Here is a 14,842-nt window from a genome sequence, read left to right on the forward strand (position 1 = left end):
AAGGGCGTGTGTCTCAGCTGTGTGTGCCACATGGCCTAGAACACTGGCTTGTGCTTTGGCTGTGTGAAACCTGCACCTAATTTTGAAATGAGTGTGGCAGGTCCGTGTGCACAAGTCAGAGAGTTACACGAGGTGAAACACAGCCTGCAGCACGGGCGTGTTCCAGGGTCACACGGGCATTTCCCTTGGACCACAGGGGCGTGTGAACCCTGCACCTTGGAAAAATATTATAATTTCGCGAAAAATTCTTAGAGGTCCTAATTAAGTCCTGACTCAATTTTAATGCTCGTATTGGACCTCGAAGGCTCAATCAAGGGACATTATGAATGATCTTAGTAATGAATAGTAATTTATATAAGTTATTTGTAAATGTTTCTGAATATTCTGGTAATGCTCCGAAACCCTATTCTGGCGACGGATACGAGTTAAGGGTGTTACAACTGCCACATCACTCAATCGGATTTGTGTATCTCAATCATTGCAAAAAGACTAATGGCACTTTGACGTGCCAGATGTTGCGATTGGCCAAAAATTTGACCAGGACACATTCTTGAATCCTCGGATTCGCATATGGCATCTATACAAACTACAATATGAATTTATAAACTTTAGCACGTTCTTAATATTAAATTTCAAATGCTAGAATAAAAAATTGATAACTTTGAAATTTATAAACTAACCTCCTCTTCGATTTGTTAATCTAAAACTAATCGAATATCTTCGAGCTCGGTCGGTGTACCGCTGTGTCTCGCAAGGTTGTTCCACCTGTTCAAATAATATGTTATTTCAAAATTACAACAATGAAAAATAGAAACGATAATGATATTATCAAATGAATTTTACCATATTACGAGTGTGAATTCGTAAGGAAGTTTCACTCAGGGGTGTAAAATGGTAGTTGATACCATGCCCACAATTAAAGGAGTATGCAACCGCCAATTTTAACTTTTTTGGGTATCGTCACTCGAAACATTTCTCGGTACAATGTCGTCAGTACTGCTGATCCCCAACTAAGTCGTTCCACTTCTTTCAAGTTGGTTAGTAGTAGTAGCCATCTTAAATGTACCAGATTGCAATATTTATCTGGCATTAGTAAACCCTTGGTCAGCCTCAATATGAATGTGCGTGGGAGTTATTCCTTTTCAACGTCGTTCGCAAAATACTCGATAGTTTAGAAGTTGTCCTCCAACCATCTCATCTCGATCTGGCTACTCCTAAACTTGTTCAACACATTCCCTAGTAGTTGTTCGCATGCTGCACTCCAATTGACACTAATAACTAACCCTGTAATGACTTTCCCAGTGACCCGTAGACCGAGTTGTATACTAACATCGTTGAGTCTAATTGTACACTTGCCTTAGGGAAGATAGAATGTGTGTGTCTTTGGTCTCCATCTTTCAACCAAGGCACTGATAGTGGAGGATCCAATTTAGTCTCATCGAACATGCGAGCCACATATAAAAATCATGCACCTTGCAAGTGTCCATAAATGACATCTAGTGCACCTTTGCTTAGATTGTTTGTGTACATCTCCAAAATCCGATCTTCGGGCTGAGTATATAAATATAAAAAATTAATAATCTAAACAACATAATAATTAACTATTTAAAAGTAAATAATTTAATAAATTTTCTTACCATTTATAATTGAATGTTGGAGATATATTTGTCATCTAAAGGAATAAGTTGATTTGCCATTTAAAAATTATAATGAATAAAATAAAATCGAAGAAGATAAAATAAAAAAAACAATTGAGGAAAATGTTAGGATAGGAATAGGAATAGGAATTATATAAAAGAAAATTGAAAACAAAATGAGAAAGAGATGGACAACTATAGGGGTTTAGCTTTAAATTGAATTTAATAGGCTTTGATCATACTAAATTTAAAAAATAAAAATAAAAGAAAAAGAAAGCGAGTAATGTATAAGAAAAAAGATAACATGGCCGGCAGTGGGCTAACACCTGTGAGACAATTTCCGATCTATATTTTTATCTAACTCGTACACGTAATTTAAATTGAAATAAACATGTTTTTGCACACCTTTTCTTCTTAATCATCATTATTTAAATATAATCAAAGACTTTGTATTGAATAATTTTTATTGTATGTAAGACAAAGCTGAGAGCATCACAGAACATGCTTCTGCTATTATTTTATCTCCAAACTTTTGACTATGTTGAGTTTTAAAAGCTTCATTATACAGTACCCACATTATTCCTTCTAAAATTCCATAAATTTACTTTTCTTTCTTATAATAATAGGAGCAATTTATTTTTAATATTAACTTCATTGATCATTTATTAAAATTAATTTGTATCAAAATAATTAAATTAAATAATCAAGTATCTGGAAAATTTTATATATGTTTAGATGAAGAAAAAGAACATTGTACCTTTCCCCTAACCACTGCTTCCTTGCCTACCCCATAAATTAATTCATAGCTTTTATGTCTATTGATGCTAACATGACTTTTTTATTATTAATTATGTTGGAATTTCAAATGGTCTGGCACATTGCTGGTTGCACAATTAAAAGAAAAATAATTTGGAAGTTAGTTGAAAAATAACAAAAAGGAAATGCAATTTGATTAGGTTACAAGGCTGTGGGGGTTTGATGTTGGGATCCTAGATTGAAGCCACCCAGTTCTAATTTTATGGAAACAAAAATCAAACTTCCAGCTTTCAATTGTGTGGAATTTTTTTTAAAATAAAATGGAATCTTTAATGCTTTCCTTTCTTTCTTTCTTTTTTTTCAAACGCTGGTGGTGGAATAGGGTAAAGAGTCCTCGAGAAACCCCCAATAAAATCACAACATTACTTGTAAAAATAAAAAAAAAGGGTTGGTGCTGGTTTAACCGAATTAATGTTTAAGTCTTTTTGTTAATTTAGTAATTGATTTATGTATTAAATGTTAATTAAATATGACGTGGAATATATATAAAACTCTCATATTTAATTGTAAAAGTGTATATATATATTACAAGATAATATTTTTTTAACACATTAAATTGAAGTTGTCTATACCATAAGTACATTTCACAATTTGATCTACAATGTTTTGAATATGATTCATATCAGATTCGGACTATCATTTAATAGCTAAATTAACGGTTAGGCTAATAAAATAATCTTGTTTATATGATATTGGTATTTGAGAACTCAATTAAAATGTTTTAAAGTTTAATGACCAATTTAAAGTCTAAATAATAATTTGGGGATGTTTAGTGATGTTATGCCAAAAACATGTCTTGTATAAAGCACACCTTGCCCATCACAAATATCTCACCATACCAACTATACCTTGTCAAGGGAGTATGCTTTGCCAAAACACCTCATCAATTATTTGACACGTGGGCTTCACTTAGTTTCATCGTAACGCATTCAAGCCAACTTATAAGATAAGACTTTCCAAATCCTACTACAACATGCGTTTAAAAAAGACCATGACTCAACAAGCTTACAAACTAAAAGATAGCTGGTTGAATGAAGGCCATAAAAAGACTTATACAAAGATAGCCGAGAGAATAATGCAAGGGACATGAAAACTCAACCACTCTCTAACTCTTCCGAGTTTTTTCCTTTGACTTTCTCTCCCATCTTCTTGGTAACCAAGAACCTCTTTGCATGCCTTCGTGTGAACCTCCTTCAACCTTCTCTAATTCTAACAATTAGCAATTAGGTGTGATAAGCTTGGACAAATATGGCTCAAGTCAACCTTGATATTCCTGCAACCTAAAAGTATGAAGACCAAACTCATAACCCTCAATCTCAAATGACTCAAACTTAACATAATTCCTCTATAACCGCCTATTAACCAACTTTATAATCCTTACAATCCATAAGATCTTTACTATCAACATTATAATGTATACCTAAACTATGCACCACCAAGATATTATGCCTCATACCCCAACTAAAGCTTGTTTCCACCTCCTCCACTAGTACCATCGTAGTCCACTTCAAAGGAACAAACCATACAAAATCCTAATACTAACTCCAATCAATTCACCAAAATGCAAAAAGAAAATTAGGTCTCTCGAAAAGTAACTTTTGACACAACAACAATTTAATCAACAATAGTATGAGTAACAAGAACAATTTATTTTATTTTTGAGAGAAAAAAGTATTTCTCCTAAGCTAAAAATTGGCTCAAAAGTACTTTTTTCAGAAGTTGAAAATTTTAACTTTTCCTTAGAATTTTTTTTCCAAAAGTATTTTTGAAAAATATTCCTAAACTAGGCCGTACTCTAATAAGCCTTTCGCCCCAAAATTTGTGACCTTCAAAATTATTTCCTGAAAAAAAAACTAAATTGTAGAAGTAAAGGGAAAAAAAGCTTTCAGTTGATGCATATGGTGCAAATAAAGAATGTTATATAACAACAATTTTAATTGTCTAATGACTTAAATGAAAACTTTTAAATAGTGACTATGTAACTTTTTAAAATTGAATGACGAACACATAAAATTATTAATAATATCAATTAGAATAATTTTTAAAAATGAATAATATATACTCTTTTATTTAATATTATTGTATTGCTATGGAGAAAAAGAAGAGCTTTTACGAACTCACATAAAACTAAAAGCCCCGACGCAAGCGTCCAGAAAAGGAAAAAGACAGGCAGCTGCAAATAGATGAATAAATGAAGGCAAAGTCATTATAGAGTTGAAAACGTGGGAGGTTTTGATTGGCTATGAGGAAGAGGGAAGTCGATAAGCCAGAGAGACCGACTCTAATGGCGTGTTTGGATAGATTTATCTTCGTTCCATTATTTTTCATTAATTAATAAATCATTATTTATAAGTTAAATTTAAATTTAGTACGAGTTTTATACATTTAAATTTTCTATTAATAGAAAAAAGTAATTGAGTGGATCTTATCCAGTGTTTGAATAGAAAATTTAAAAAAAAAAATTATATCAAGATTTTTAAAATTTTAAAAATAAATTTAATTGTTTAAGTAAAATTAATTAAGAAATTGAACATTTTTGATGAATTTTAATAGAGAATTTAAGTGGCATAAATTGCTTTCTCAAATTCTATTTAAATATGTGTTTTTCCATTATTTTATTTTTACTCTGCATGCTCTGCTATGAAAATTTTTTTTTTATATATTATTTACTTAATTTTAATATATATCTTAAAATTTTATTTATTAAAAATATTTATAATTTTTTTACAAATCTAATCACATCCACATTAAATATTTTATATATTACTATTTTAATAATTTATAAAATTATAATAACCCAAACAATCATTAATAAAAAGAGGAAGTGAGCTGTCCAGTAATATTTGATGGCCTACTCACCACTTTAGTGACATTGCCTTGATTAAAGTCTGCCCCCGCTTTTTATTTTTTTTAACTGCCCTTAATTACTCTTTTACTACTACATTATCGCTCATTCATATTTCTTTTTATTTACAAAAATAATCTAATTTCTTTGAAACCTTTTAGTATTTAGTATATCTCATTACCATTAAACAAAACATAAAACTCTCTCCATATTTACAAAACATTTTATTTGACAAATCATTTAATTAATTAATTTTTTTTCATACTATAAACTAGGGGAAAGAGATTAATAATTGACTTATCATTACCCGTCAGTTTTCCTTACAGATTATCATTGTCAAACGTGTAATTCAGTGGAGTTTCAATTTAAACTGTAGACCAATTTTTTTTAAATTTATAATTTAAAATCCAGTTTTAATTTCAAAAATTTGTTCGTTCTCATTCAACCATATGATTTATTTTAATGAAAAACGAGTTTCATTCTTACACTTACTTTTAGATTTTATTTGTTGAAAAAATGTAAAATGAAGATTTTATTAATTAGAAGATTGAGGTTTATAATTCAATTAAAAAAAAACAATTCATTTTCTACTTGTTTAATCATTAGTTTTTAACATTTTTTTTAAATCAAGATGTTGATTATTAGTAGTAGTGATTAATCTTAGTCGTAAGTGTTTTTTAAAAAGGTAAAAAACTGACCATGAAATGTATTTAATTCTCATGGGTAGAGATCAAACTCTTTATCTATGTATCTATTATCTCTGGCTTTAATTGAGTTGGTGCCACTCATCAATCAAATTTTAATTTAGTTGAGAAATTACTAAAAATACATTTCTTTTCTATAAAGTAAGTTATATTATAATGAGAGCATTTTTGTCCATTTAGAATTTTATAAATCAATTAAAATTTATACACAATAAAATTTAAACAAAAAAAAACACTATAAATTTAAAATTTGCATTTCAAGTTTCAACCAAAACATCATAAACTTTTAATAAGTATATTTTGTTACATAATATTTTTTCATCTATATTATGAGTGTCATATTTTAGTTATACTTAAAATTTCTAATATAATTGGTGTCACAAATTAATTGAATTGGATTTTAAATATTGGACTTTATCATTTTAATTAAATTTTCATTTAATTTTTTATATAAATTTTTAATAATATATTCTTATGAATGTACCATAATTTAATATATATTATTTTTCAACGTCCTTAAACATACAAATGGAAAAAAAAACTCAAAAAAATTATTTTTAATTTTTTTTAGAAAATTATATTTGTTTTATGAATAGCACATAAACTAACACATTGTCAATAAATCATAAGATGTTAATTAAAAACTATTTATTTATTTATTTATTATACTTTTAAATGGTTAATTTATTTATGGATGATGCAAAATAGTATTGATTTAAATATATAAAACAAGGTAGTTTTATATCTTTTCATAATTATTCTTATGGATATTTTAACAATTTAACCAGAGGCGAAGTCAGGGGTTGGCATGCGCCCCGCCCCCCCTAAAATGTAAATTGTTCTTTTAGCCCTTAAAATGTTTTAAAAAATTTAAATTAATAAATGTAAAATTACACTTTGGCCTCCCCTAAAATTATAAAAATTCGATTTAATCCTATACAAATTATAAAGATATAAACTATAAAAAATTAAAATTTTATCTGGCCCCCTAAATATTTATTCTGGCTTCGCCCCTGAATTTAACCATTGGATTTTTCAATATATTTGTTCTTGTCATATAAGTGAACTTTTGAATCGACCAATATTTTTATTATATTGATCTAAAATATTATCTATATTAATATATATTTAGTTGTTTGAAATTTTTTTCATAAAATAAATAGTTAAAAAATTTAATTTGTGCCGAACTTAACATAGATGATTGAAGAATGAATATGACGATTGAATTGATATAATATTAATCATATAATTGTGTAAAACTATTTTATTTTACAACTATATAAATGATAATTAAATATAAAAAATATGGTTTTCTCATTTTATGCTGGGGGAGGTTCCAACTTTTATTAATTGAATTAGTTAATAAATTAAAAGGGGAAAAAAGAAAGAATAAGATAAGGTTGCATTAGTGCAACAGTGATAGTAGTAGAAAATGAAATGTTAAATTAAATACATTTGTAAGCATTGAATTTAAATTTATATTATTTTTGTTGAGAAAATAGTAGTAGTATTATTAAATTAGGGGGGGTTGGGGTGTCGTGAATGGTATGGGTAGAGATAATGGCCTATGCTAGCAGACATTTCTACAACCATATTCTTCTCATCTTCCTTTCATAGATTCTCTCAATCGTAGATGTCCATTAGTCCTACTCTTCTTATGTTCTTCTTTTCCCTCTTCAACTACAGCAGCAAAGTGTCATCTTTAGTAAATAATAAGATTACTTTGTACTAAAAATCAGCTCGAAAATTCTGTTGATAGATCTCAACAGGGTGTTGTTACAGGTGAAGTTTGGGTCTGGGGGGTCAAACAATAAAACCCACATGTTTAATTGCTGTCTTGGTGCTTGATTTTAGGAATTTAAGGATTTCCTGTCAGATTCTTTTGGCTTGAGGGAAGATTATGTTAGCTAAGTTTTTATTGATTTGATATCCAGTTTTGGAACCCTTTTGGTTTTCTGGACATTTTGGCCTAGTCTTTTTCTTGTTCTGGGATTTGGGTGGTGGTTAGAAAATTGAAACTCAGAATCTAGAGGGATTCTTTCATTCTCTCTATTTCTCTTTTTCTTTTATGGTAATTTTGAAAAATTTCCATGGTCTTCCTCAATTCAAGGTCCTATATCTTGCATTTCTCAGTTATTAGAGGGTGTAGTGCTGGATAAGATGGCATCTTTTGTTTTTTTTCTTTCCCGCACGGTTACAACACCTTCTGTCTTGTAGTCAATTTGGAGTTTGCTGGGTTTTTTTTAAAATATTTTATTCTCTTATCCCAAGGTTCTTGAGGTTTTCTGGAGATGTTGGATTTTACTAGACAGTTTTCTATAGATTTGACAATGGGTCTCTCTCTTTTCTAGCTGGAATAAACAAGCAGGTAAGACCCACTTTCAGGCTAAGGGGGGGGGTTACTGTTTGCTTAGTTAGCTGGTAATTGGTCACTGTTTCTTGGATGAGTTTGCTTCATGTATTTGGGTTTGGTTTAAAGGTGGGGCATCTGGTTTGGATGTTATGTTGCTGGATAGCATCTATGATTTCAATGAACTGGTCCATTAATGGTGAATTTAAGGACCCCAAGGCTGGTCTCCTTGGTGATAGTGGTAGCAAGATGTGGTTCAAATGTTGGGATGAAATCTCAAAGTATAGCTTCAAGATCCACCATCAGTACTACCAGTATATTGGTTCCAAGAGAGTTGGCAAGTCTTGGTGGAGAAAGCTCTTGTTTTCATGGGTAATTGGTTGGACCTTGGCTTCTATTTGGATCTTCTGTTGTATGAGCTCTCAAGCTACCGAAAAGCGCAAGGAGATGCTCGCTAGCATGTGTGATGAGAGAGCTAGGATGTTGCAGGATCAATTTAATGTCAGCATGAACCATATCCAGGCTCTCTCTATTTTGATCTCAACTTTCCACCATGGGAAATACCCATCTGCTATTGATCAGGTAATCCATATCCTCTTCTTCCAACTTTTTCTTAGCATTTTTTTTGTGCTTGATTGCGAATTGTTTAGTGTCTTCTTTGCCTTGTGCTCAAATCAAACTGTGAAATCTTGTTGCTCTTTTTTTGTTTTTTTTTTTAAATTTACTATGAAATTCAATCTAATTGCCAATTAAATTGATCTAGGTTAATCTTGGCTTCTCATTTGATGTGATTGATTGCCTGTGATTATACATTTTCAACTATAATGGTTGCTCCTGAATTTTAGATCAAATTGGAATTTTGGCAACTTGATACATGTTCCTCCTTCAGTATGTTAAGCGTGGTTATTTAACATTACACCAAAGAGATATATGTGTGTTCTAAGTTATGAATTATGATCACTTGTGTTTTATTCAACAAAGGAAACTCACTCTAAGAACCTGTAGAGGACTTTTGCGAGGTACACAGAACGAACTGCTTTTGAGAGGCCCCTCACAAGTGGGGTGGCATATGCTGTAAGGGTGCTCCACTCTGAAAGGGAACAATTTGAGAGGCAACAGGGCTGGACTATTAAGAGGATGGATACCCTTGAACAAAATCCAGTTCATAAGGATGACTATCATCCCGACTTCTTGGAACCGTCGCCAATTCAGGAAGAATATGCTCCTGTTATCTTTGCCCAGGATAGCGTTTCACATGTGGTTTCTATTGATGTGCTGTCTGGAAAGGTGAGTTTCTTTACTATTTTCTAAAAGGTTCTAGTGATTCCTTCAGTTGCCGTGGTCCATAGTGATGAAATTCACTGGAAGTTATGCTATTCCGATTTAAAGAAAATAACATAGAGGAGAAACCTTACTTTTATTAAGCATAGCAAGATTAAACCAACTAACTTTATAACTTCCTAGGTTGAAAGAATACCAAGTGTTTTCAATTTTTTAAGAGCTTGAGACTTTTTCAAGAAATAATATTGAGTCTGTTCATTACAATCTTCAGTTGTGAATCTTTAGTCTCTTGCATATCAACAGGAGGATCGTGAGAATGTATTGCGGGCAAGAAAATCAGGAAAAGGCGTGCTCACAGCTCCTTTTAGATTACTCAAAACAAATCGTCTTGGAGTTATTTTGACATTTGCAGTATACAAGAGGGATCTTCCCTCAAATGCAGCTCATAATGAGAGGATTCAAGCAACTGACGGGTATGTTTTCAGTAAAAACAAAAAAAAGTAGGCACAAATATTTAATCAATGTCTCCTTGTTTTATGCAAATATATGTGAATCCATCTTTGGAAACAAAAGCCAATCTCTTTTCAACCAGGGGTCCTTGATGTGAAGCTCCTCTTTAACAGTGCTGATAAGATGATATCTTTCATGATAGTTAAAAGATAACTTATCCTAATACCATCATTGCACAACCAGGTATCTTGGTGGAGTGTTTGATATTGAGTCACTCGTCGAGAAGCTGCTACAACAGCTTGCAAGTAAACAAACAATCCTTGTGAATGTGTTGGACACAACTAATCAGTCTTACCCGATCAGTATGTATGGCTCTAATACATCAAATGATGGGTTGGAGCATGTCAGCCACCTTAATTTTGGAGATCCTTTCAGAAAGCATGAGATGCGCTGCAGGTAATCCATAGATCTCTTATCATCTATTGATCTTGGCCCTGGAGTTCACCTTCTCTTTGATATGGACCTCTATTGTTGGTTCTTGACCAACCTCTTCTATTTCCTTATAAACAAAGTATTTTAGTAAAGTGGCCTTAGCAAGTGACATGTTGACCATTATTTAAGTTTCAACCGATATCTATAACGCATAAAGCCAATTTTTAAGAGGGTCTAAGTTCTTTAAAACATTTCAAAGATAAAGAACTTGTGTAGACATGGACTAAGCTTGGTCTTCATACAGGTTTAAACAAAAGCCACCATGGCCATGGTTAGCAATAACTACTTCGATTGGCATCCTTGTAATTGCATTACTTGTTGGATATATATTTCATGCAACTGTTAACCGAATTGCCAAGGTGGAAGATGATTGCCATAAGATGATGGAGCTAAAAAAACAGGCTGAGGCAGCTGATGTTGCCAAATCTCAGGTATATGATATGATCTGGTTTATACTTTAAGCCGATTAACCTGTTATGGACATTTGGTCCTAATTTTTGTGTGACCTTTTTGCAGTTTCTTGCTACTGTTTCCCATGAAATCAGAACTCCAATGAATGGTGTTCTGGGTGAGTCTCAAAACTTATTATTTCTCTGAAGTTATTGCAAGCATTTTATGATTATTTTTTATAGAATTAAATTAAAAGTAGAGAATACAGTTTTTGTAGCCTTGACAGTGAGATGCTTCTTTCTGCAGGAATGTTGGATATGCTTATGGACACGGATTTAGATGTTACGCAACTAGATTATGTCAGAACTGCACAAGCTAGTGGGAAGGCACTGGTTGCTCTCATAAATGAAGTTTTGGATCAGGCTAAGATTGAATCTGGTAAGCTAGAGCTCGAGGAAGTGCAGTTTGATCTACGAGCCATCTTGGATGATGTGTTGTCACTATTTTCTGGGAAGTCTCAGGACAAAGGAGTAGAGGTGAGATGCTTGTATCTTACCGACTCATCCTATTCCCTCCACCTCCTCTCCTCACTCATATGTTTCTAGTTTAACCTTCATATGGTGTTCTTCCAAGAGTCTAATGAGAAATCAATTTGTTGATGAGTGCAGTTGGCTGTTTACATCTCTGATAGAGTCCCTGATATGCTAATTGGTGATCCTGGGAGATTTAGACAAATCATCACCAATCTTATGGGAAACTCAATAAAAGTATGTGGTTGGTTCTCCTTTAATGCATATAAAACTTGTTGTGATTTGAGATTTTTTTTTCTTTAAATTTAGTGTAGTTTTATCTGGACTATGCTTTGGTATCAATTAACTTATAATTTACTTGTCGTCGCAGTTCACTGAGAAAGGGCACATCCTTGTTACAGTTCATCTTGTGGAGGAGGTGATTGATTCTATAGAAGTTGAGACAGAATCTTCATCAAAGAACACTTTGAGCGGTTTTCCTGTTGCAGATAGATGCCAGAGCTGGAAAGGATTTAGAACTTTCAGTCAAGAAGGATCCATGCATCCTTTCTCTGACAGCATTAATCTTATTGTATCGGTTGAAGATACAGGAGTAGGAATCCCCCAGAAGCACAGTCTCGTGTTTTTACTCCTTTTATGCAAGTGGGCCCTTCTATTTCCCGAACACATGGTGGCACGGGCATTGGACTAAGCATAAGCAAGTGTTTGGTTGGTTTAATGAAAGGAGAAATTGGTTTTGTTAGCATTCCTAAGATTGGTTCCACTTTTACTTTTACTGCTATTTTCACTAGTGGCTGCTCTAGCTCAAAGGAGTACAAAAGCCAGCAAATCAACTGCCAGTCTAATACTGTTTCCTCAGAGTTTCATGGGATGAGAGCATTAGTTATGGATCCTAGACCTGTCCGTGCCAAGGTATCAAAATATCATATCCAACGGCTGGGAATTCATGTTGAAGTAGTTTCTGATTGGAAACAAGGTTTATCTAGCATAAGCAGGGCAAATAATGCAATCCACGTGGTTCTCATTGAACAAGAAGTTTGGGATAGGGATCTAAAGAGTTCAGGTCTTTTCATGGAGAAAATAGGCCCCGGTTCTCCTCCAAAGGTATTCCTTTTGTCTAATTCTATAAATTTTTCCAGAGGAAATACTACTCCTGGTGCCTATGACTTGACCGTCATCTCGAAGCCCTTGAGGGCTAGCATGTTAGCAGCATCTCTACAACGAGCCATGGGCATTGGGAACAAAGGGAATCCCTGTAATGGAGAGTTACCTAGCTTGTCTCTTCGGAATCTTCTTCTTGGGAGAAAAATTCTAATTGTCGATGACAACAATGTCAACCTGAAAGTTGCTGCTGGTGCACTGAAAAAATACGGAGCTGATGTGGTTAGTGCAACAAGAGGAATAAAGGCTATTGAACTGCTGACACCACCTCACCACTTTGATGCCTGTTTCATGGATATCCAAATGCCAGAAATGGATGGGTATGTAATCCTACGGCGTGTCATGATTCTAGAACTTTGTTTTGCAATTCTGATCTGGAAATTGAGTTTTGAAACCTTAAGAATAAGATAACAAAATACGTGACAGTTTTTTTCTCCAGTCAGTGCAATGAGCATTGAAGATGCCTTCTGTGATGTCTTATCTTTAATGGATGCTGTTTGCGTCTCAGTGTTTCTCGATTATATTCTCAGTCATGTTCATTGCTAATAGTTTTTTCTTCGGCTCCCTACAGATTTGAAGCTACGAGGAGAATTCGGGATGTGGAACAGAATATCAATAATCATATTAAATTTGGAGAAATTTCAGTGGATGATTACAACAGTGTTTCAAACTGGCATGTACCCATTTTGGCTATGACAGCAGATGTTATCCAAGCTACACACGAGGAATGCCTACGGTGTGGAATGGATGGATATGTGTCAAAACCATTCGAAGCTGAGCAGTTATACCGGGAAGTTTCACGATTTTTCCATTAGGCATTATTAGATCAGAAACTGTTTGAAGAACATCTGCTCATGACTTGGCATGGGCACTAATGGGACTGCCTGTACTTTGGCATTCTTTGCGGTACCTCAATAATTTCAGATTATTCCCAACAGTGAGTTCCTTACCCTCATCTCAAAAACTCTGAATTCTCAAGTATTTCCACTCATAAGGTTTTCCTCATGGTTTTGCTTGATGTACCTATGCTTGACCATTCAATTACTTTTTCAAACTTTTACAAAAACTAAAAACGTCATGTTTATCTGCTTTACCGATCTGTTGACATGTATGTGATGGTTGATGTTTTTGCAGGGAAACATTTGTTTTTGTTGCAGAGTGTACATAGAATCATGCTTGAATATAGGGATTGAGTTTTCTTGTAGTTTTACAATTAAGATGGCAAAGCCTGTTGATCCTTTTGTTTTGATTTGTAAAGTTGGTCATTCCAATTCCAAGTCCTTTTCAGCAGGGTTGGTAAATTGAGATGTCTGTGCAGTAAGAACTAATTGACTTTGGGGTTAAAAAGCAGTTTGCTAATGGAAATGGAGGGAAGAAACCCAGTTCCAAGTCCTGGAGTGTGTTCATAGAAAATTGCAGCAATCCTCGTTGTGTTAGTAATGAAAACTCCTGCAAAATTAAAGCTGTTTTTTTCTGAACATTATTTATTGTATCATAGTGACCAAATTGAATTGAAAGAATTGAAGATTGATTGCTTCTCAGCTATTGAAGGGGAAGATTGCACCCTTGTACATTAACCTTGTATTCGTAATGATTGATTACTCCTTTACCTTTTTGTTAAGCTTTCTTCTTACATGTTTAGTAGTTAATAATATTATGAACGCAGCACAAAAATATGCTTGAAAATCAAATCATTATAAATTATTAATATATTAAAGTTTATTATAGAATATTTTATGACATTGAAAAATAGGAATTCATGGAAGTAGAAGAGAAAAGGTGACAAAATGCATCCATTTGAATTTATCTATCACCCTTTTTTTTTTTTCAAAAAAGGAACATAACGGGGGTATAGCCGCTTTCATCAGCAACAAGTCTGGCCCATCAAAAGTACAAACACCAATTGACCATGACGCTACAAGTCAGGCAACCCCGTTTCCCTCTCTATGGTTGTGCACCACAGGACGATGAACAAGTAGTTTAATCCGGCTGATGATAGACCAATGAGCAAAATCCTCTGCAAGTCACTGAGCATCCCAACAACCTCCAAACCAAACGTGGAGCACCCAGATTTCAGGCGTGAGAAAGTCCCTCCAAAAACACCCTAACTTCTTCGCTAATCCAGTGATCTACTCAATCCCTTAATAGCACTTTTATAATGAAAACTACAATATGCATGCACTACG

General features: G+C 33.2%; 1 protein-coding gene across 1 annotated transcript; it reads left to right on the forward strand.

Annotated features, from left to right (window-relative positions):
- The first annotated feature begins 7,436 nt into the window (after positions 1-7,436).
- LOC107886429 (histidine kinase 3) lies at positions 7,437-14,277 on the forward strand. The gene is given in 12 exon segments (XM_016810386.2): positions 7,437-8,934; positions 9,358-9,639; positions 9,937-10,106; positions 10,327-10,539; positions 10,820-11,006; positions 11,092-11,143; positions 11,272-11,501; positions 11,634-11,732; positions 11,866-12,097; positions 12,100-12,976; positions 13,228-13,593; positions 13,791-14,277. Coding segments are annotated over 11 exon segments (3,075 nt in total). The 5' UTR covers positions 7,437-8,445; the 3' UTR covers positions 13,472-13,593; positions 13,791-14,277.
- Positions 14,278-14,842: the final 565 nt, after the last annotated feature.

The sequence above is a fragment of the Gossypium hirsutum genome, chromosome A03 (assembly GCF_007990345.1).
Source record: "Gossypium hirsutum isolate 1008001.06 chromosome A03, Gossypium_hirsutum_v2.1, whole genome shotgun sequence".
Classification (NCBI taxonomy): Eukaryota; Viridiplantae; Streptophyta; class Magnoliopsida; order Malvales; family Malvaceae; genus Gossypium; species Gossypium hirsutum.